Source organism: Maniola jurtina, chromosome 12 (assembly GCF_905333055.1).
Source record: "Maniola jurtina chromosome 12, ilManJurt1.1, whole genome shotgun sequence".
In the NCBI taxonomy this organism is placed as follows: domain Eukaryota; kingdom Metazoa; phylum Arthropoda; class Insecta; order Lepidoptera; family Nymphalidae; genus Maniola; species Maniola jurtina.
In genome coordinates, this window is record NC_060040.1 from 10,709,922 (window position 1) to 10,733,949 (window position 24,028).

A 24,028-nucleotide genomic window follows, 5' to 3' on the forward strand; every position below is an offset into this window, starting at 1 on the left:
TTTAATAGCTATCTGCATGCCCAGCCTGATTCGTCCAGTAGTTTGAACTGCGCGTTGATAGATCAGTCAGTCAGTCAGCTTTTCCTTTTAGGTATACAATAACATATAGATATAATAAATATGTATAATGTGTATGTATATTATGTATTTATTTACAATAACTATTTATTGTAAGAAACAATATATAAACTTCTTTCTGATCGAAGACGCACACAATCCTGTTCTTGGACACCGGAAAATTCCAAAATTAATATTCTTATCCGTACGACAATTAATCGAAATGTTACTCGATTGGTTGTGTTTAAGACCATCTGGGATATTGAGCCTTGAGACAAAAAACTTGTTTCCAGTGAATGTGGACAGCTAAACATGTTACGCCCGTATTGTATTATACGACCTTTCGGTTTTTTTAATATGTCCAGATAAAGAATGTACCTGTCTATAAACCTGCTGAAGTTCGCTGCAAAATTTGGCTACACGGACCATAACAATTTTTTTTGCGGTCACGATTCAGGCTACATGTTTATAACACAAAATATTTACCTATACCTAGGTTGTTTCTGAGTGCTAGCTGTTGCGATAAATGTTTGATGATTATACACATATGAGCTTTTCTCAAATATAAACAATTACATCAATGTAATATTATACTTATCTCGATCCTCCTCCTAGGTAGGAGAACTGCAGGGTTCTGGTAGATTGCAGAAATCCACTCATTCTAAGGCCGTAAGCATAAGTACCTATTATGAAAAACTCAGCCTCAGGGGTTAGGTATATGTAAAACCGTCTTGTGATAAGGATATTGTTACTACACCATTGTTATATAGGTCAGTATAGCTCTGAGAATAGACAAACAACATTTTTACGCAACATCAGCCTACTCGTATTTTTGTCCTATATTCTCTTTATTGAGACGAAGCTGGCTTAATGTCAAGAATGAACGATCGATGCTATCGAAAACAGCGTGGTGCATTACGCAAGCACATGAACCTCTCCTTATGAAACACTTGCTCATATAGATATCCACTTATTAGCTACTAACACTAACAACAGACAATACCATTCATAGTAATCACACTAATATTATAAAGTTTGTATGTGTGTGTGTGTGTGTGTGTGTGTGTGTGTGTGTGTGTGTGTGTGTGTGTGTGTGTGTGTGTATGTTTGTTATTCCTTCACGCAAAAACTACTGGACGGATTGGGCTGAAATTTAGAATGGGGATAGATTAAACCCTGGATTAGCATATAGGCTACTTTTTATCCCGGAAAATCAAAGAGTTCCCACGGGAATTTTTAAAAACCTACATCGAACGAAGTCGCGGGCATCAGCTCCCAGTTCATAGTAATCCTAATCATAACGAATTGTCTATTTGTAATCTATGCCTAATCAATTATCCATAGATTGATAGACATGAATGATCACCATAATTATTAAGTATAATTAAAATAGATGCCTGTCCGTACGTTTATTTTATTTTTGCCGTCGTAAATAGTCGTTAATGTGAGTATGCATAATGCATATGCATAGTTTATAGCTCTCTTCCGGTCAAAACCAGACGACATGCCTAATCCGAGGATTGATCGCTTTCCGGAAAACATGGAACTACAATGGAACTTTTAATTTTGCACATTTATTTTAATCAGTGTTAGGTTTGGAAACTATTTGATCACATTTGCACATTTCGATCGCCAGTCAAAAAGTTTGGTAATGGCTCAGTGCTGTACTTATATAGAAATTGCCATATACAACGTGCCATAACATCTTGTAGGGACACAAGTAACATGATGCCCGCGCCTGAGTCAGCGGACCACCGCGGCTGCCGTGGAATTATAATTTTATTCTATATATTTTAACGCAGTCTGTACTACGTTCCCTTATTGGTAACACGCGTTGATAATAAACGAGATTATAAGGGAGATGTAGTATTCTTTATATCTCCCACCTTAGGAGAGGCCCAACATCCCCTAAAATCTTATGATGCTACTCGTAGCTATGATCGAATGCTATGAAGTACCGATAGCCTTCAAAACGCCGGTACCATCGCTTGATGCAATGCAATATCTTCGCCAAAGCTAAAACTATCGTGGTATCGTTTATGCTTTCGCATTACGGATACACACATAGTATTACGTGGTACCGTACCTTGTCATAATACGACTGAGCAGTTATAGAGGTAGGCAAATAAACAAATGCAAATAAACAGTCACACTGCACTCGCCCGTGGCACTGAAGGCTAACGGTCGGGCAATCGAGAAATGCATTTCAACTTGTAAGTTAGTCCATTCCTCATGGTGAAACTTATGTTAAGTGATAACCATAAGTGACCGATGGATTAGTATTAAGTATGGAAATTGGATTGCGTAAAGATAAAGAACTAATGAACACACAGAATCTGGATACAAACATACACACATACATACATCCATACATACATAGACTGCTAAAAACATAACCCTTCCTTTTGGCTTTGCCGCAGCCCGCAGTCGGGTAAAAAATGCTTCAAACCCAAGAGATAATATTACCGAAATTAATCAAGTTGTTCTAAATAAAGTCCTTGGGTACGCACGTCCTTACAATGTTTATGTTGGTGCTATATATATATATCAGTTTTAATATATTCCAATGAAATAATTAAATAACTCCTCCTTACCTATTAAATAATACTAATACTTACTAGTCGCTTAACTTCAAGTTGCTCCACCATTTACAAAAACTATGTTGACGAAAATCCTTATGAATTCGATTTAACCTACATCCAACTTCCAAGCATTGGAATTTCCTGCAAGTCATGAACCTCTAATATTCACTTCATTAAAGATTCCATAAAATTCCAAATGGATTGTATGAAACACAACATGGTGCCCGCGACTTTGTCCGCGTGGATTTAATTTTTTTAGAATCCGCGGAAACGTTGATTTTTCGCAATAAACCTAAGAGTCCATCCACGTGGATTTAGATTTTTTAAGACCCCTGCGGTAATTCATTTTCCGAGACAAAAAGTAGCCTATATCCTTCCCTGGGATGCATGCTATCCAATGTATCAAATTTCGTATGGGCCGTGAATAGCTAGCAGATAAACAGCCAGGCAGCCAAACTTTCGCATTTGTAATATTACATTACCATCAATTCATGAGGTGAAGTAAGTAATAAGTACCTATCTGTATTGAAATAAAATACCAAAGAACATAGTACACATATATACAACATGGTAGGTATATACATATATACTTAAATATGTAATTATGAAACTACGGAAATATTTATATAACGTTCAGCTACCGTCAGGAATTATTATTATCATCCATATTTGATTTTCCCACAGATAAAACCACATTGTTGTGTGACCTCGTTTTATAAGCCTCGCCTAAAATTTTTATTGCTTTTAGCACATCGCTGCAGTACCTAAACGAATACTGATACATTCACATTTTACTTTACGTATTTAAATAAAAATTAATTACCGACTACAAATATCACGTACCTACTTTAATATTTAAACTGGTTAAAACTACTATTTCGAAGGTAATAAAAATTGTATGGGACCTATTCGAAAGTTTTTTTTAAAAGATTAATAGAATTGTTATCAGTGAACTGACTCAAGCAAGTTTTTGGTTATTTCTTTTATATTGAGAATATAAATAGGTAGGTAAATAATAATATTTAGTATGCACAGTCATAACTATCATATCGTTTTCTTCTTGTATATAAACCTTCATCGTCACTTGGTAATTAAATATTATATCTTTTGTACTTACCCACTTTTTCTATCTCTATGCTACCCACTATTTGGTAGTAGACGCAACGTATTCAAAGAAAGATTTGAAAAACCAATGTATGAATAATGTCCCTACGCTCCATATTTTTTTCTTTAAAAAAATAACAATACAGATGCATACCTAGTCCCTTCTCGGAAGTAACAGAGCGACCCTTGCTGTGAGGGGTTTAAAGATTTCGGCACCTTTGATACAAAAGGTAGATGGGTTCTCAGATTTGGCGCCAACTATTATGAGGGTGTGAATCGTGAATGGATCATTCATTCTCCAGTCAAAGAGAAGATTAATGGATATGTTTATTGTGGTTGAATTTAGTTACACTTTGTCATCTCTTATAATAAATAAATAATAAATAATTAACCAAAGATCTAATAATAGTGATCTAAAATTATGTAAGTAATAATACATAATAATATATAAGATAAGATAATATATTAGTATGTACTCACAAATATTTATTTATTACTTAGGTATACTATAAAGCATTTACATACAAAGAGCGATACGTAAAAAAGTTCTTATGCATCTTAGGCAAGAAATAAAAAACTGGTCAAGTGCGAGTTGGATTGGGACACGTAGAGCCATACCATTGTACAAAAAATATTTTTTTAATATTTTTTTGTGATGTAAGCACAAATTCACGGTTTTCGGATTTTTTCCTTTAATTGTGCTATAAGAGTTTACGACCCACCTATCTGCCTTTCATGGTTCTAGGTCACCGCCTAATAAGTACCTACCCTATAGGTTTCTTGAAGGTTTCTTGACAAACACGACAGACAGATAGACAGACATACAACAAATTGATCCTATAAGGGGTTTTTCCCCTTTGAGGTACGGACGGAACCCTAAAAAAGTTACTGCGTCACTTAAAAGTAATGTTAAGCCATATAATTAATTGTGCTTTTATAGCTGTAGAATGATAGGTATCAAATCGGGTTTCGAGTAAAAAAGTTTCATGTAAACGCGCGATTTAATGCCTGTGCCCTGTAATTGTGTGCAAGCTTTCGCATAGAGAGCTCATGGAAAGTCGGTGCGACCACATTCCTTGCAAAATGCTATTTATAAATAAACGGAGGTACAGTCGTGCCTAAAAGGGAATGAGAAAATGAAATATTTATCGGGTTCAACAATATTAAGGCACGTATGGTTTGTTTATGAACTGACTTTTGCTCACGACTTTTCCACGTGGAAGGATCTCGTAGGATCCCTTTGTTTTTCTGAGATTAAAAGTAGCCTAGATGACTGCATATTTGCTCAGTCTTATAACTACGTGCTAAAGTCCTGACAAAATAGTTTATTTTTTTGTAATTACAGACCCAGACAAACACATTTTTTTAAAGTTAGTAGTTATGTACAAAAAGGTGTAGATTCATTGTTTTTTAAAAACTTAATGCATTACGCGTTTGTTCATCTGATGATCAGTTAAAAACTGGAATGCCACCCATGCTAAATAACTCAACGAAAATTGTTCAAATCAGACAAATGCCATAGTTATATATGGCGAAGTTTGCATAGGAATTAGGATCAAGTATATCAAAGCAACGTGGATTGTGTAGACTGAAAGCCAGGAGAGCAAGATTCTGTTAATGATAATATGCACACTACAGACTGAAGATCTGCTATTCTCTTGAGGGTGACATTAATAAATCACAAAATAATAAATCCATAGAAGTCAAAGGCAAAGTCGCCTGAAAAAAAGCAGGTAGGTATCTCACGTGATAAATTCCTGATTGATAAAACCAGAACTTGCAATACTAGTGTTTAAATGACATAGAACTTGAAAATTTACATAACATTATGCGATATAAACATAATCTTTTTCGCATAATTAAGACAGTTACTATTTTGCAATCGATACAAGTGCAGTGGTTAGTTTAATTGTCCTAAGAGATTAACGAATATCGATAATTCTTATTACTTACAGGGGGATGGTAGGATTATTTCCGATTGTCTGCAGTGTTTTATTGTCAGAAGATACAAGTTATCTCCTAATGTGAATCGTCCCAATTTTTTGGTTATTCCTTTTATTGAATTCAGGTCTCTTCTGTGAGTACAGTCTTTAATTCTAAACTTATCTCTTGAATACCCCGCAGTTGCTACTTTTTCTTGCTCTTTCATATAGCAAGGTTATCACTTAAATATTTTATAATATCGTTTTATCTAAGATAAATATAAATTATTTCCAGTTTTGACTATAATATGCCTAAAAACATTTCAATCTTTTGTTATTCTACTTTACATAGAATTGTTGCCAGAAATCTCTCGGTTTTGGATATGAATTAGCTTAGTCGTCATATTTAAGCATATCAATCATATCATTTTATTTAATCTACTTAATTGTTAATTAATCCATATTCAACGAGTGTCTAGATTATTTTTTCTTCAACATTTCCTAACTATGGAAATGTAATATGATTTATTTACATACCTATAGGTTAACATTGACGTTCCCTTATTTATTAGTATAAGTCTTAGTACTGATCATGAATGCAAATATCTATACAATTATTATAAATAATAATTTGTCCTAACAGTTTCCTTATTTTCGCACGTTCCTTAATCGCTGGTTTTGCAGGTTAGGCACATCTCGTTGCATCTACATTTTATAAGAACATAAACAAATTAGTACGGTCCAGATCAATTTAAATTTATTAAGTATTGTACGTTTAATATGTGCAAGTCTTTAGGAAACCTTTGTGAGTAATCATGTTATTTCAGTATACGATATCGGCAGTTGTTTATCCCTGAGTTCAAAGAGTTCAAGCACTATCTCATTCTCAAGTTAAACGAGCGACGCCAAGAGGGCACAAGAGGGCACGACCAGGGCTCGAAAACAGTTTGAAATGTTCAAAACATTGAAACTGTTGCCCGAATGTTCCACTGATTGTATCGAAAATTGGAAAGTATAGTTCGATGCCAATTATCTCTTCAAAAAAGGGCAAGCAAAGAAAATAGTATAGAAAATGTCGTTGCCAGATAGATTAAGTTGTATCCCTGACAAAGATCTGGCGTTTTGCGGATTTAGCCAAGAGTTTCATGGTAAGTATCGAGTGTAACAATGTAATGTATAATCATTTATATATTTTGTGTTAATCGATAAAAAAAGTTGATGGTGAACTATTTTTGAAAAATTAAGTTAAAAAGTTGGTAAAACAATACAAAAAACGACACCAGTTACACTTTTGTCGTACGTCCTTCACATAACTTACTATTTGTTATAGAATATGTTTATCCATGAGTATTAGTTAGTCTTTTTAAATTTTCTAAATAATTAGGTTAGATAATTTTTGAAAATTGAAATAGCTGACATAAAACGATATCTTGAGTGGATTAGGTATTACAAAATATTACTTACCGAGTTACCACATGAGTAGATAATTATGTGGAGTAACCAAGCATTATTGAGTACTTAATTATAATTTACCTATCAATTAAGTTCAATTAAAGTTAGTAACAATCATTATTAAGTAAAAATAATGAAGTAACATTGGAAGAAATACTGAACAATAACATTGTTTTCATATGTAAAGATAATATCTTTGTTTGCTCGCATCTGCGTCATGTTTTGACCCTATACGATAAAAGCACGAAGCAAACACCCCACGCGAACACAAACACAATAAATCAAGTTTAACATACAATCAAACAGACAGAGCGATTTCACATTATATATATTTATGGGTTTCACTGCAAAGGACCTTTAGCTTTTGATTGTGTAAGTCAAATCGAACTATGTATATCACTACTACCCAGTGAAAGTGTGTTTGTTTGTTAGTTTATTGGTTTGTTGGTTTGTCGTTTAATCCTGTCACAAGTCACAAGGGAGCATGGGATTTTTTTACAACGGAAGTGGTTAAGTAGCTATATCTAAGACTAAAGACCTGGAGAGTGCTAGGCTAATTTTTATCCCAGTAAATCAAAGAGTTCCCACGGAATTTTTAAAAACCTTAATCCATGCGGGTGAAGTTGCGGACATCAGCTAGTAATAAATAATAATACATATAACCAATCAGCCACACACGATAAAGTTCTCGATAGCGAAATAATTTGATATTTTACCCAAAAACCGGTCATGGATAAAGATGATAAATATTTAGGTATGAGCGTATTAGGTAAACCTCAACCTTTGCCCTCAAATCTTTGAGGTTATCTATTTTATATTTGAATTCGAGCTGCCGAAAAATAGAAATAATACCTAGCTTGCCGTCTCTATAATAATACCGAAATTAGGTATTTATGAGCAAACAAAACGTGTTTTTATGCAAAATTATGAAACATTAACCTGCCTAAATTTGTATCGATCACCTGATACTTATTCATAATGTTATTAACCATAAGTAATATGTAATAGGAGATTTAATATCTACAGTCTTCCACTGCGTAGATTGCCTAGTGTTCTAAAATTCAGTTGTTCAAATAAAATACAAGTTACAATGTATTCGTTAAAGCCTTGACGCAACTGGCAACGTTTGTTTCACGTGTTTCACGGACCAGTTATTTATTGTAATTGTAAAGTGTACAGACCGAGAGTTGTAAAATTAATCTAACGCTTCATAAGTAAGGTACCATAGTACCTATCACTCTGTAAATATTAAATGTGACCTCTGCAATCTAGGTAGGTACCTTAGATTAATTAGTGAAACTATAAAAACAATCGTTACATGGTCATTCATTGGTCACGTAACTATTGGAGACAGATTATATAGCTATAATTAAAATCAAGCACAAATGATATTATTTTACAATTTGATTTTTAACCAAAGTTAAATAAATTACCACGGTCTAGGTTTTTCCTTTTTATGGCTATTAGCCATGTTGAGAATTTATTATCCAAATTATAATGTTACTATTACAGTATGTTACTAATAATAATTTACATATAGGACTAGGTATAAAAGAAGGCGTCGATTAGAATCCAGCTCTATAAAATGAAGTCACTAAAATTATGTAAAACATTCTAATAATAAAAGTATATTTATGCAAATTAAAACCTTATACTTAGTTGAGTTTTCCGTTTGATTCTTCGCAGCCGAATTTTTGTAATGAAACAAAATAATAATGATAAATAATGACTGATGAATTAAAAACCTTGAATAAAGCAATGAAATTGTAATGTAATGAAATTGTGATACTACACATTATTACATAATCCTGTAGGTATAATATATTATGACATGTGTTAGTTAACCCTTTAGTGACTTCTGCAATAGAAGCAAACAATAACCATGGCTTTACTCGTAAGTTAGCACATTTTATGCCAAGTTTATCAACAACGCGATATAAATGTTAATTTAACTCATTATTGTCCGTAATATACATTGTGATAATGTTTGTAACCGTGTTGACCTCGAATGAACATAGTTCGTTATAAAAACATTTCAAGTTCGTTGCGATGATTTTTTGCCGCGTGCGTCTGAGAAATAGTGACACGGGTTTTTGGCTTCTGCGTATCAGCATACCTACTCGTAGTAAGGACGTATAAATTCTGTGATATCACTCTGCAGCGATGTGACAATGTACAGCTAAACACGTAGAACTTAGAATGAACATTTTCATTTTATTTAACAAATACCTAGTTACTTACTTTTAAATGAAAGCAATAAAAATATCTTCTTTGACAACCCCAACCAACAAAACGTGGTGACAGCCAACGGTGGTAATGAGATGAGAACTGATTATATTAAAGGTCTATGATTATAAACTTATTTTACTACAATACAGTCAATATCACAGATCACATAGTAGGTAGAACGTAGAAAGCGCGATACAGCGTCAATGGGGGTTTCACAGATATAAACTAGGTACCTACCCCCGAGCTGATAGGTAGACCTTTTGATGTGGTCAAAGAAATAGGAAAAAGTAATAATAGAACTCTTTTTTTAATCGTAATTGGGCGTACCTAATACTTCACTAATTACAAAGTAATTCTTGTAAAACATTCCTATCTAGATTGGTTTGAATGAACTGTAGGTAGAGTTGCCAAGCTATTTTGGCCAAGTATGTTAGATGATCATAAAGATCTTTAATATTTTTGCACTTCAGTAGGTCAGATATTATTTATAAAGATTTTTACCCCAGTTTTCTTTTTATAGATTTTGTAGAGTTCAGCATTGAAATTGTTAACTTTCATACCGTTTAGAAATTTTATGAGTCAGATATCTACTCTTTTTACATTATATATTTTAAAGTTAATAATTTCAATGTAACGTAAATTTTTTCCATTACAGGCTTACTTTCCTCTTATCACTGATAACACGAAGGATAATGTTTTCATTCAGAGAAATGGAATTATTTTATAAGTAATATAGTCACCTTGCGCCTATTTTGCGCTTGGACAGCAATACTCGTTATCTATTTGTAATTACTATTAAATGAGGACTTTGCCTATTAATCAATCTGTACAATCTGTTAAGTGGATGAGTATTTAGGAATCCCGCGGGAACTCTTTGATTTTCCGGGACCAAAAGTAGCCTATGTACTGCCCCGGGATGCAAGCTATCTCTGTATCCGACCAAATCGTTTAAACGGATGGGCTGTGAAAAGCTAGCATACAGGCACACTTTCGCATTTATATGGTTAAGTTAAAGTATGGATATGGATTTTTCATTAAAAAGTAAAGTATTTACGCTATGAAAGCATTTTGTTCCGAGGTTGTGACTCTGGTATAAGAGGGCCCGATAAGCTTGGTGATATCCTATCGCATAAGCTATCGCTATGTTAAGCTTTCAGAAAAACAGTTTTCTCAGATAGTGGGGCTTTATACCTAACCAATATTATTCTTATTAAACTTAGTACCTATAGAGTTTTATAAACTAACAACAAACGGCACTTTCAACTTTTAAAATATTTTCGACAGTAAGTATATTATTTTGTGACATAGACCGCTATAAATTTTTTAAAACCCTACTACCTGATAGGTAGGTACACTACCACAGAATAATAATAATATAATAGTGTGATACCTACTTAATAGGTATATTTTTCATAAGTTGAGAGAACAATTAGCGCATTTATATTATTTTCTCTATACCTATGTACTTATTAAACTAAATAAGTATATATAGAAGGGATATTTCAAACAAAACGCGGGTCCTGCGTGAAGCTATTCTAAGGTCTTTGGTTGTAAACAAAAACGTTGTGCGAAATGAGTAACGACCGGGCTAGTTCGTAGTACTAGATACATAGAGGTGGTTGCTGAGAGCTATTAACTTCGAAGTGAAGAAGTTCTTCAGAGGAGTCATATGATTCGTTTTGTCCAGGCTTCACGATGGTGCACCGGGTAGCGACGGACGAGCGGCCGTTCGAGACGCCCTCGTCTGACGAGAGCGGCATGGGGCGCAGCGACTCCCCTAGCGACGACTCGGAGCCAGAAGCAGCACTGGTAAGCCTAATTTCGCTATAGTTACCCTTAACAAAATATAATATATTGAAAAACTAGAGGATGCCCGCGACTTCGTCCGCATGGATTTAGGTTTTTAAAGATCTTGTGGGAACTGTTTGATTTTCCGGCATAAAAATATTCCTATGTTAATTACAGGGACGTAAGCTACCTCGGTACCAAATTTCATACAAATTGGTTAAGCGGATGGGTCTATAGGAATCCCGTGGGAACTCTTTGATTTTCCGGGATAAAAAGAAAAAGACCCCTATTTCCTAACCCTAACAGTTTGCCACCTATAACATAACGTCATCTCTAGAATACTAATTGGCGATATTCCTATTCGTATTAAGAATACAACAGCTGTAGAAGCATCGACCTAATATTTATGATCTATGTTTAGAAGTATGATAATAACATTTATGGTTGTTTATGGGAGACAAAATAAATTAAAAAATTAACGTCATATTTCAAGTCAACCAAATGCCAGAAATTTAAAACGTTTGTCACAAAACCGATCGAGACCAACCACTTTTTAATTGTTTAAATATTAAAAGATAACCAAATGGGGCAAAACAACATGCCTCGTTTAATTCCATTAATTTTGCTATGGTATTAGACTCGTATAAAGCACCTATAACCATAATAACAGTTCTTATCGTTGGCTATCATATGTCATCCATTGTTTGGAGTTTTGAGAAAGTTGAACTAAAGAAGTGCAAGTCGGTAAAAATACAGACAGAGAAAATCGAAACCAAATCAGAATGCATAGAAGCTTGCAATTGTGAGCCGATAGAATAAACGAAAAATAAAACTGTCACTGTGAAGCCTAATAATGGTCAGTAAGTAAGAGTTTAGGAACTTTGAAAAGCAATCGCCGGAGACAACACCGGTATTTTTCTACTGTACATAAAACTTGAGCCACAAAATTATTAAAGACTTCACTGAATATGACAGTGCTGGAGAAAAAATTGCGAAGGCAAAGCAAACTTCGTAGAATCGCAGAGAAGATTATAAACGTAAGCTTAATAGCTACGATTTCCGTTGCTTTTGCCGAAATTTGCGCAGCCGCATTCCTTTTACTTTGTTTTCCTTGAATCGAAATAAAGTATTGAATAAAAAATGGCAATGCAAAGAATGTGGCAAAGGCGAAAGGAAATATTAAATAGAGCTCTTTCCGTTTTGGCTGATGTTTTTCTATGGGCTGCTCTTGCATTTGGAACGTACATTCTTTTGGCATGATGTAGATGAAATATTAAATGGAATTTTTCCAGCAAGTGTTGAAATTATAGAAATTATAATAGCCCGCCAAAATATTGGAATCAAATGTGGAAACCAGCTGTGTCCAAAATTGACTGCTAATAAAGAAGTTTCACTGTTATAATATTTTGAAATATTAAATGGAATTTTTCGCAGCATTTAACAGCAAGTGTTGAAATAATAGAAATTATAATAGCCCGCCAAAAAATATTGTAATCAAATGTAGAAACCAACTATGTCCTAAATTGACTGCCAATAAAGAAGTTTTACTGTTATAATATTTTTTTATATGTATTAAGTACTAATATTACGTATGAAATATGTGAAAGTTTGGATGTTTGTTGATCCTTCACGCCACAACGACTGAACTCATTTGGCTACTTAGAATGGATATTATAGATTACTAGCCGATGCCCGCGACTTCGCCCGCGTGAATTTAGGTTTTTTGAAATCCCGTAGGAACTCTTTGATTTTCCGGGATAAAAAGTAGCCTATGTGCTAATCCAGGATATTATCTATCTCCATTCTGAATTTCATCCAAATCCATCCAGTGGTTTTTGCGTGAAGGAGTAACAAACATACACACACACATACAAACTTTCGCCTTTATAATATTAGTGTGATAGTCCAAGTAAAAATTCCGTCGGTGTAGTGGCTGAAACAAACAAATTTATAAGAACACAACGTCCCTAGTAATAGTTTTATAAAATAACTAAATAAACGGAATAATACGACACTCAAGGACCCTGAAATACAAATGTCAGGGGATTTTTAGGTGAAAAAGAAACCCTAATTAACACAGGCTACTTTTTATCTCGGAAAATCAATGAGTTCCTGGCTCCTGCGGGATTTTTGAAAACCTTTAGATACCAACGCGGACAAACTAGTACCTATGATGAACCCATTGCCGGCCCACTACTGAGCACGGGTATCTTCTCAGAGTGAGAAGGGTTTAGAGTCTAAACCCTTCTCACCCTAGCGGGCAGACTATGGTCTAAACTTTAGACCATAGTCTGCCCGCTGGCCCAATGCGGGTTGGCAGACTGCACACACCTTTGAGTACATGGAGAACTCTTTGAGAACAATATAGAGAACTCTCAGACATGCAGGTTTCCTCACGATGTTATCCTTCACCGTTAAAGCAAGTGACATTTATTTGCTTAAAACGCACATAAATGAAAAGTTAGAGGTGCGTGACCGGGATCGAACCCCCGACTTCCGATTAGGAGCCGGACGTAATAACCACTAGAGTCTAGACCATCATAGCTACTAAACTATAGTACCTGTCTACTTCATATTTGATAGTTGGTATGATTCTGGTATGATTTGATACATCAATAATTATACCTAGTTACCTAACCTACCTTAACCTCCTCGTTTTAGGCTTCACCTCGGTAAAAATCACCCGATATGACCACTTGACCGATAAGGGCGGGAGATTAATTGGCAATATTGATTGATTACATGTTCTTGTTATAGGGTAAAGTCAACACCATATCGGGTATCAAAGTCAAGTGATGTCATAGGTACATAAAAATATATATGACCTTAAAGGTCTTTTGATACTCCAGCTGCCAGCATTAGGTATACAAATTAGCTAATAAAAATAAACGAAGAAACTTAAAGTAAATAAAACTTTGTGATTTTTTTTTTAAATTTAAATAAACTTTTACTAGTACTTCTGAATCATCAGAATACCTAATTTACCACTGTTACACTAACAACCCCATGTTGTAATCTAATGGGAATACCGCAGACAGGAGTTGATTCCACAGTTTGCATGTGCGTGGAAAAAAGGATCTGGCACAACGGGCGGTCGAAGTGCACCGGGTACCCATTGGGTGAGGGTGAAATTGTTTGGTGAAAATGTTACAGTGATTTAACTGCCTAGGTACTCTAAAAGACTGCTCTTTTTCAGGTGGTACCGCCAGATGGTGGTTGGGGCTGGGTGGTTGTAGCAGCTTCGTTCATGTGCAATTTCGTGGTGGACGGCATCATATTCTCCGGAGGAAGCCTGCTTGACCCCATACAGAAAACATTTAATGTAAGTTGTACTAAAACATTGTAGTTTTTGTTTGTATTGTAGATAGGTGTTGTAAATTACATCATGTTACATGACACATAAGCCAGCTACTTAGTTTTTCGACACATCTGCTAAACATGAACTAAGATAGAGCTAAATCCCAATGTCTACAATCTTGTACGCCTAAGCTTTTCGCAAGATTTATGATTAAAAAATTTGTTAATCATAGTAGATACCTATAAACCTATCTACTAGGTACAGATACCAATTATAAGTAGGTAAAGATTTTGATGAAGTAGGTACCTACAAAAATTACAATACCTACGTCTAGTTTTTTGCCTTTCAAACATTTTTTTTCATACATTTCGTACATACTCGTCTTAAAAGGCCACAAGCAAAAGAAAAATATGGTATGTAAGAAGATAAGTACTACGTAAAATTTAAAACTATTCCACAAATATGTGCTTAAAGTCTTTTGGATACAATAAAATTAGAATAAAATTCGAATATATAAAAATTCCATAATATTCCAATACGCGCTAAGTTTCTACACGTGACGACCACACCCTCCTCGCCTGCGCCGGCGCACGTCACAGTCGTGCCTCCATAAATGTCACTGCCGATTTATTTACAACCTCCGACTACAAAAGGCTTTTAATCATCTATAATCATCTTCAAATTATTTGCATGAGAAATGAACTATGAAATTCTCGAATACGATTTATATTATGTAGATTTTAATTGTGATTCATGAGCTTAAACTCATTGTAGCGGAAACCTTAGATGATTACGTAGGTGCAGAAAAGGACTTGCTTGCTTGTTTCATTTCAAAACCACAGTGAAGGCGTCTTATTTGAAGTAGATAAAGGTATTTACTCGTAGATGGTTGAGTTGATTGATCATAAAAACGCGATAAAATTATATTTCCAATTTACATTACGACTGCGAAGATCTTTAGCAATTTCGATGGTGCTTGAACAAGTATGTCAACACTGGCGGAAGATCCGCGATTACGTTAGATTCAGTATAAAGACAGACTATAAATTGTACAATATTAGTTTTTTGCCGTAGATAGTTACAGCTAAGAATTAAGGACCTGTATCTATCTTATTCTCTTTCGGTGTTATCAGCTAGGTTCATTCTTATAAACTCTTCATGTAAGTCCTAGTTACCATTATAATAATAGAATAGATAAGCAAATCCTTATAAGTATACATTATAATCATTATCATCACCATCATCTTAATTCTCAACCTTGCCAGACGGCTGACCATTGATTTGGCATGGATCTCCTCTCAGAATGAGAAGAGTTTAGGCTGTAGTCCACCAGCTGGCCAAGTGCAGACTGCGGACTGGCAGACTCCATACAGCTTTATCTCAAGCATGGCCCTCCCAATGTTTTCTTCCATCGTTTTTCGACACAATCATCATCATGATCAACCCATAACCGACCTACTAATGAGCAAAGGTCACGGTTCTTACGAACGGTTTATTTAGACGAGTTTACAATCCCTGGCCAAGCGCAGATTGGCAATGTCCATTCATGTCTGTCGTGGTTTTTTTACTTGACCACAATCACACCTGATGGAAAGTGATGATGTGGCCTAAGATGGGACGCGTTTACCTAGAAGATGCCTATTCACTCTTGTTTAAAGATACCCGGATTGCAATTGGTAGGAAACACAGATCGCGGAAGAGTATCCAAACTCTAACCATGCGTTGAGGAATGATGTCGCAAAACGTCTCATGCGTGTAGATGGAATGTCGACGACATAAGGATGGAAACTCGCCCGACGTCTTGCGGTTCTGTGATAAAATGGTTTTGTCTAAGTTCATCAGCAAGGTAACTCCAAATTGAACGTCGGGACTTCTGTCGCATATTTCAAATTTGTGTCATATTTCTGTTAGCGCAGAGCCGTTAATTACCAGTCTGCTTTATTGTGACCCACTTTTAAGAGACCTTGGAAAAATGCCAGTATCATTTTCTATCGCTCGAAAAATACATAAAGCAGTATTGATATCTGAGTTTTCTATTACTGAGAAATAATATCATAACCACCTATCTGTCGGAAATAAATATAGTATTTCATTAAAGTTATTTCCGACAAATACAATATTATTTACCTTTACGTCTACGTGTCGGCCATGGTCTCAGGAGATGTTCGGTGGCCATAGTGCACTACGCTGGGGCCAAGTGCGGATTGTCATAATACTGATAATGTACTTATTTCACACACCTGTGAGAACTTCATAGAGCACTCTCAGGCATGCAGGCTCCCTCATAATGTTTTCCTTCACCATTCAAACAAAGTTAGAGGTGCCTGGGATATCACTTATTTTAATTATAATTTAATCCTTAGCTAATATAAGTATATAATAGGTATAAGATCAGATCTAAAATGAACACGTTACAAAGTCCAGATTCACAAGCGATGGACGTCGCGTTTCAAAAGTTGAATTCCATAAAGATTTTTTATCAATCCATTTTCTCGGAAACTCCAACAAGACTAGAAAAGCAAGTAAATGGAATTCTCTCAGCTCAGAGTCAGACAGGCGTTTGCCGACCGCCACAACAATGTCGAGTGCCGGCGATTACCATAATGTTAAGGCCAAGGCCTCGACGCCGGCGCCTACGCGAGATCGGACTCATTCATGTTTCTTGTTTTTTGTTCGATCCTATTTGATTGGAAATTAGTCTCAAAGGTCTCAAAAATCTATCCGTTGGCTTAAAAGACTTAGGTACCTCAGACTGAATACATATATAAAATCTAAGTGATAGAACAAAAAGCCGATAGGGGTTTTTAGACTTCTGATTTCAGAACTCATGAAAAAGGCAACTTACTAACAGTTTTGTCTAAATTATGGGTCTATTATTGTTATACACTCAATTTATTTTCATTTAGCCCTGTTGGAAATTAATTTTCATTTCGAGCTACCTAGTCCTACCTAAGCTTAGAGCTTACCAAGAAATGGGAGCTTAATATGACGTCAGAAAGAGTTGCGGTCGCAACGGGCGGCTTGCGGGTAGCCACGGGACAATTAATTACACAATTTACGCCACCTCGCCTTGCCAGTGCCTCCTATAAATATAATAACGTGGAAATATTCCACAGACGCTCTCTAAGGGTTGCTAAAAGGGGTCTATAAAATGTACCTTAAGTTTATCTAGGAGTCGCTAAAGTTTTCATTGAAACTGGCAAATCCAATAGGTATACGTTATTAATTTAAATAAAAAAAAAGATAATAGCCATGTTAAACATGACTAAAGTTTATTAAAGGTTCTTAATAGGTGAAAATATCGGAAAGTTTGTGCTAGAACTGAAAAGTAGGTGTAATAGTGTAATGGGTGGTGCTTAAAGTTCGAACCGCCGATCTTTCAGATTTCTGTCCTATTTATTCATTCCACTCTCTGGCCGTTGGGCTCGTGAGGTTTCACTGTACCGTTTCAACTCTAATAATAAAAATACTAAAAATATTATTCGTGTACATATTTTCAATCTTACCTGACATTTAGTGGAGTTATTTCTGTCCAATTAATTGACCTATACGGAATGCTATAATATCTACTCATGTGGCTATATTAATATGCACGTACTACCCACGCGCGTAATATAGCTTTCAGGTGCTTATCACACCTGTCTCTCCTCTCAATAAACCAATCTGTCCTAAAAATAAAGCTTTTTTTTCAATAAATTAAAAATTGTTAGTTTCTGCTGAAAACCTGTGATTTTCCAGCAGTGACGATGTCCCGAAGGTGTTGCACTAAAACAAAATTGGAAGCTTTCGCCTGGTGACAGTAGGTACCTACAGTAAACCGAGAATTAAGCACACCACACACCACAATCCACAAACCATGAGGGCAATGTACCGCCGGCCTCGAGTCGGCATTCTTGCATTTTTGATCTGTATCAATAAGGGGAATCGAGTGGATTTTAAGTTATTGCCAGATTCTGTAAGTATGCAGACAGTATGTCGTTACTCGTTGCATTACATGAATGCGATACTACGAAAACTGTTAACACGAAAGGCTTTGGTTATGTGCGTCGTTTTATGATAAATTAGTCAGGTAACTTACCTACCTACTTTTCTTATTAATTATTTATTATTGACAAAATAAAAAGTAAATACTTAATTATATACCAATAGGTACTATGATCATGGACATAAAGTCTTGCATAAGATATGGTAGCTGAATACCTATTTGCAGTTAGCGTTGAATTAATCAAATCTACAAAACATAAACCAAAAATACCTATCATCACAGTTTGCAGCCTTTGAGCCTTTCAAAAACCCTGTAGTGATACTACGACTATTCAAAAAACTAAATTGATGTCGCGACTGCAATTTATTATTAGGTAGGGAGATACGGTCTAATTTACCATTAAAAATGACAATTATTACAAAATCAGAACAACGTGAGTTTATTTGCAATTCGAAAACTCTTGAAGGTTAGTAAATTAATTTACTAAAACGGTGACTGTATTGACTCCTTTTAGTTTAAATTATTATTGCAAATTGATATGATAATAAATAATATATATTGTTTTCACAAAAAAAGACCTAGGTTCCTAAGACATCCCGTCTCTCCTATAGTTTTGGATTTCCCCATACTGTACCAGTTAAAAAACACACTGTAGGTAAGTATATTTACTATGCCTCATACCTATCTCCAACCAGGATGTTTACAGGCTTGTAAACGTAAACAAGAAATGCAGCTTTAAATGTTTATTATGATAAACTATACGCACAGTACTTATGATAAAAAACATAATTATAATAATTATTATGTCTGTTGCGTAAATTATGTTTGCTAAGTGACAAACAAAATGCAAAATATATTTATTAGATACATACCTACCTACCCTGATTATGCATAGTAATCAATATGCATATTATGATAACGCCATAAAGAATGATTCTGCGAAATAAGTAAATATTTACTTGTTTCATGAAATCACTATAATACAAAAGCAATGTTAATTTAATATTCTACATAATTAATGTAAACATAAGACTAAGCAATGTAAAGAAAATTATCATAGTCCATATTATAATGTTATAGGTAGTCCAAAGCCGAATTGACATTGATTTTCCGGTATAAATAGAAATTGGGAATAGAATTTAGAAGTCATGCATATGCAGACACTCTGAATCAGACGCCCAACTTTTCAACTTTAGGGGTGTCTGGCAGGAGATTGCCAATTGAGTCCGGCAATGCATGACATGATTTTAAATACCCTGAAAATTATATAAAAAGATTAGACCTTACAGTTTGACGTAAGATTTTTTACACCTTATTACCTGTTATTTCCCAAAACCACAATGATCCAAACTTCATAAGTCGCTGATCGTTCCTCTCTGTGTTGGGGACAATACGCAGAGAAACTTTCAGCTTTTACAAAATAACCGTGGTCTGGCACGTCGCTGGCTAGTCCATAACTTTTTCTGTCAAATCTAATTTGAATCTGATAGGGGGATCTCAAATTTTTGTATGTCACAATGTCTTCATGAGTAGGTAAATGCGATAACGCCGCAAGGCGAGTTGAGAATTTGAGATCGAAACAGCTGTACATAAATCAAACTTTCTTTTGAACAGGCTTTCTTTTTCCAATAAGAATAACATAAAAATAAGGCTTGTATATTTACGGTAGGTAAGGCTTTGCTTATAGACAGAAGTAGTTATTATCTAAGCTTTGTCCCGTTATACTAACATATTATGGCGAATGACCTGGCAAAGCATGCATCATTACTTGAGTAAACTTGGTTAGCGTCCAAATAGTAAATATCCACATAACTACTTGAATTACCTATCTTAAGCGATGTAAGTACTTCATAAAGGTAATTACTAAATACGCACGTATCGTATGATAGTCAAGAGAATAACACCACCGACAAGTGAAGGTTACAGCAATAACTAGAAAAGAGCTGATAACTTTCAATCGGCTAAACTGATTTTCTTGGATTATAGCTAAGAATGCTCTCGATCAAGCCGCCACCTTTCAAACAAAAAAACTAAATTAAAATCGGTTCATTAGTTTATGAGCTACGATGCCACAGACAGATAGACAGATACACAGATATACATGTCAAACTTATAACACCCCTCTTTTTGGGTCGGGGGTTAAAATGGAATATCAGAGATGAAAATGGAAGTCATAAGATAGAATTACGTGTTAGGGTTTGATTAAGAACGACCTACTGTAAACCTGTGAACTTGGCCAAAATTCTACTTGGAAAAAATACTAAATATGTAGTATCTACCTAAATACCGACTTTACTAAATGTTTAAGCGGGATAAGATCGAGTTTTGCTCGTTTTTATGGAAGAGTTTGTGAGTAACAACTAACAAAAAAACACCGATACGTGTGTTCAACTTGATGGTTTAATTGTCACTAAATGAGTAGCAGATACAAAAGTACCTACATAGAATTATATTTAGACATTCCGCCCGCCAAAGGACGCAGTCCTTTCACAATACAACACTAAATATAATATATCAATAACTCAGTAAACAACTTGAAACAAGAAGTAAGTATCTATGTGGACCTATTTCTAAATAGTGGTATTCAATCTAGATTATCATAATATTTGATCAGTTTTCAATTTTTTATTACCTAGAACTGACATTAATAAACCTTACAAATCAAAGTTCATTTTATCCATAAATCTTCCTTATATGGACATGAAAAGGTACTTCCTTCACGTACCTATACGAGTAACGGTAAGTGGTGACCATAAAACTTTCCCATGAAAGTTCACTTTTATGGTTGTACGAAACGAAACGGTAATAGCAGTGTAAAACACGAGTTTGTCTAGACGTCGAGTTAAGGCTTCTTTTACAGCAAAAGCTATAACACTAAATGAATCGGGCAATTATGGAACTTATAGATTTATAGGTAAATTCTGCCTATTTCAATAAATATCTTCTGCCTTATTTTATGCTCGCCTGGCTGCGAATATAATGCTAATTATTATTTATTTCTTCTTCACAGTATGCATATCCATCTAATATTAGGTATATTTACAATTTCTTTATTATAAAGACTTTACGTCTCCTTCATATTACTAATCACTATTATACTAGACATCTTGTCTATTATTTACTTAAACCTTTAGTACGCCACATGGTTAGTTACTCATACCCCGATTGCCATCTCGACCTGTCGCGTACTATACCTAATTGTTTATTTACGGCCGAAATTAATAGCTAATGAATCTATCCGTAATCTGTCGATAAGTTAGTTAACGACGATGTTGTTAGTTAGCAAACAAGTGTAAATTAAAAATTTATAACACCCCCAACAAGTGAAGGTTACAGTAACTAGAAAAGAGCTGATAACTTTCAAACGGCTGAACCGATTTTCTTGGATTATAGCTAAGAACACTCTCGATCAAGCCACCTTTCAAACAAAAAAAACTAAATTAAAATCGGTTCATTAGTTTAGGCGCTACGGTGCCACAGACAGATACACAGATACACACGTCAAACTTATAACACCCCTCTTTTTGGGTCGGGGGTTAAAAAGACAACATTTTTGACAAATAAAATTCAAGTTACCTATCCACAGATTACAGATAGGATTGATTTCAGTCATTAGAGTGACTCGAAGGGTAGGTTGCAGAACGCTTAAGAAATCACATCGCTTTTTGGTTTAGATGGAAGAATTGCTTTATATCGTTACGGTACTACATAGTTCTGCACAGGTATGCAATATGCACTTATAGGAAAAACATCGATACGTCGAATGAATCGTTAAACGGCACGGTAGCTTTATTTAAATACGTTCCTACGTTACAAAAGCCCTTGACATATTTACACTATGTTAAACTATTAAAAGAATATGGATTACCTACCTAATGGCGGTTACTTAGGTAGGTAGAGGTACCTACTGCATTGTACAATATACATTTACGGGTTGGTAACAAAACCAAACAAAACCCTTTTTTCAAAAGAATTTTTTATGAAAAATTAAAAAAAAAATATTATTTATAAGTAGTTAGACGAGAGAATTTGTCGTCAAAAAAACCGGTCAAGTGGGAGTCGGACTCGCACAAGAAGGGTTCCGTACGTACAAGATATACCTACCTAACACCTTTATCTAGAACTCTGCAAGTTAATAACGGTCTGCGCCATGCAAACGGAAAGTACCCTATAGGTTTTCATGACAGACACGACAGACGGACAGACAGACACAAAGTGATCCTATAAGGGTTCCGTTTTCCTTTTGAGGTACGGAACCCTAAAAATGATAAAATTATTATATGGTCGACTATATTTACAGCTACTCGGTGCCTAATGCCTACAACCTACTGGCTCCGACGGTCGAAGAAGTCATTATCGTATGGTTATGTACCTACTTAAATGTTGAATGTTTAAAATGGATCAAAGAGGTCGACGTCCGTGCATAACAATCTCTGTGACGTGAATACATGCATCATTTAGTTGGCTTCCCTGTGCAATACATCGAATGTGACCGCATTCGTCTCTCTAATATCAGTCTTCGCAATAAGTAGAATATAAACACCTAAATAAAGGTGGCGAGAAGAACATGGATCGCTAACTATGGCCTCTTATGGAAGCTCGGGGTCACTCAACAGGAATGGAGAACTGTGCTTGGAGTTTCTTTACGTGATCAAATCAGAAACGAGGAGATTCTAGAAGAACCGGTAACAAAGCTCAACTGGTTGCGAAGCTGAAGAGGCAATGGGCAGGCTGAATACCTATCTAGTTCGAAAAACTGATAGATGTTGGGGTCCCAGGTTGCTAGAATGCCGACGAGGGGACAGATAGAACTAATTATTTCCAGTCTGTCCCCCCGCTGCTTTCTTAGGGGGACAGATAGGAATAAAAAGTTCGATTTGTCGCCCTGCTGCCGACGAGGGGACGGATCGAACTAATTCGTCGGTAGCAGGGGGACAAATCGAACTTTTTAATTCATTCTGTCCCCCTAAGAGAGCAGCGGGGGACAGACTGGAAACAATCAGGGGGACAGATAGGAATAAATAGTTCGATCTGTCCCCCTACTACCGACGAGGGGACAGAGCAGGGGGACAGACTAGAAGAATTCAGAATGGCGACCTCGCACCGGAAAACGCAGAGTTGGAAGACTCTCCACTAGGTGTACTGACGATATTAAACGAGTCGCAGGGAGCCGCTGGATTCAGGCGGCGCAAGACCGTGGTGTGTGGAAGCGATGATGAATAATAATTTTTAATTTTTGTTATTTTATTAGTTTTTTATTTCGTTTTCGTGATAGGTATAATTTATATCGAGAATAATGTAGCTATCTATCAGTGATAGAATTTTCTCGAGAGGATCATTAGTTCCGGAGATTGTACTTACCTCCTACATACAAACTACTTTACCTCTTTATAATAGGAATGCAGATTAGTGTAGACTGGCAATAAAGCAGGAGACTCAAAGATTAGGTACATAATAATTTGTTTACAGATTTCATAGGTTTCTAGATAATTCTAAAATCCAATCCCGGAATAATGTTTAGGTATATTACCATAAAGAGTTAAAGATCATTGCTCTAAACCGCAGCGTATCGATCCATTGATATAGAGTGGTAGGTATAGATGACAGATCA

At 35.3% G+C, this 24,028-nt stretch overlaps 1 protein-coding gene and 1 long non-coding RNA gene across 4 annotated transcripts in view; both read left to right on the forward strand.

The window, feature by feature from the left end:
* Positions 1–24,028, forward strand: part of LOC123870346 (monocarboxylate transporter 2) — a 34,707-nt gene that overhangs the window by 2,722 nt on the left and 7,957 nt on the right. Inside the window, exons 1-4 of one of the 3 annotated variants that reach the window (XM_045913605.1) lie at positions 5,598–5,820; positions 6,493–6,813; positions 11,034–11,155; positions 14,331–14,456. In XM_045913605.1, the coding sequence (XP_045769561.1) occupies positions 6,738–6,813; positions 11,034–11,155; positions 14,331–14,456 (324 nt within the window). In that variant the 5' untranslated portion in view covers positions 5,598–5,820; positions 6,493–6,737. Of the gene's footprint in view, positions 1–5,597; positions 5,821–6,492; positions 6,814–11,033; positions 11,156–14,330; positions 14,457–24,028 lie in introns of those variants that run through there. The other 2 variants (XM_045913606.1, XM_045913607.1) reach the window with 2 other exon arrangements.
* Positions 11,627–12,687, forward strand: LOC123870349. Its single transcript, XR_006797062.1, has 2 exons — positions 11,627–12,429; positions 12,569–12,687. It is a non-coding gene; the product is annotated as an uncharacterized LOC123870349 (long non-coding RNA).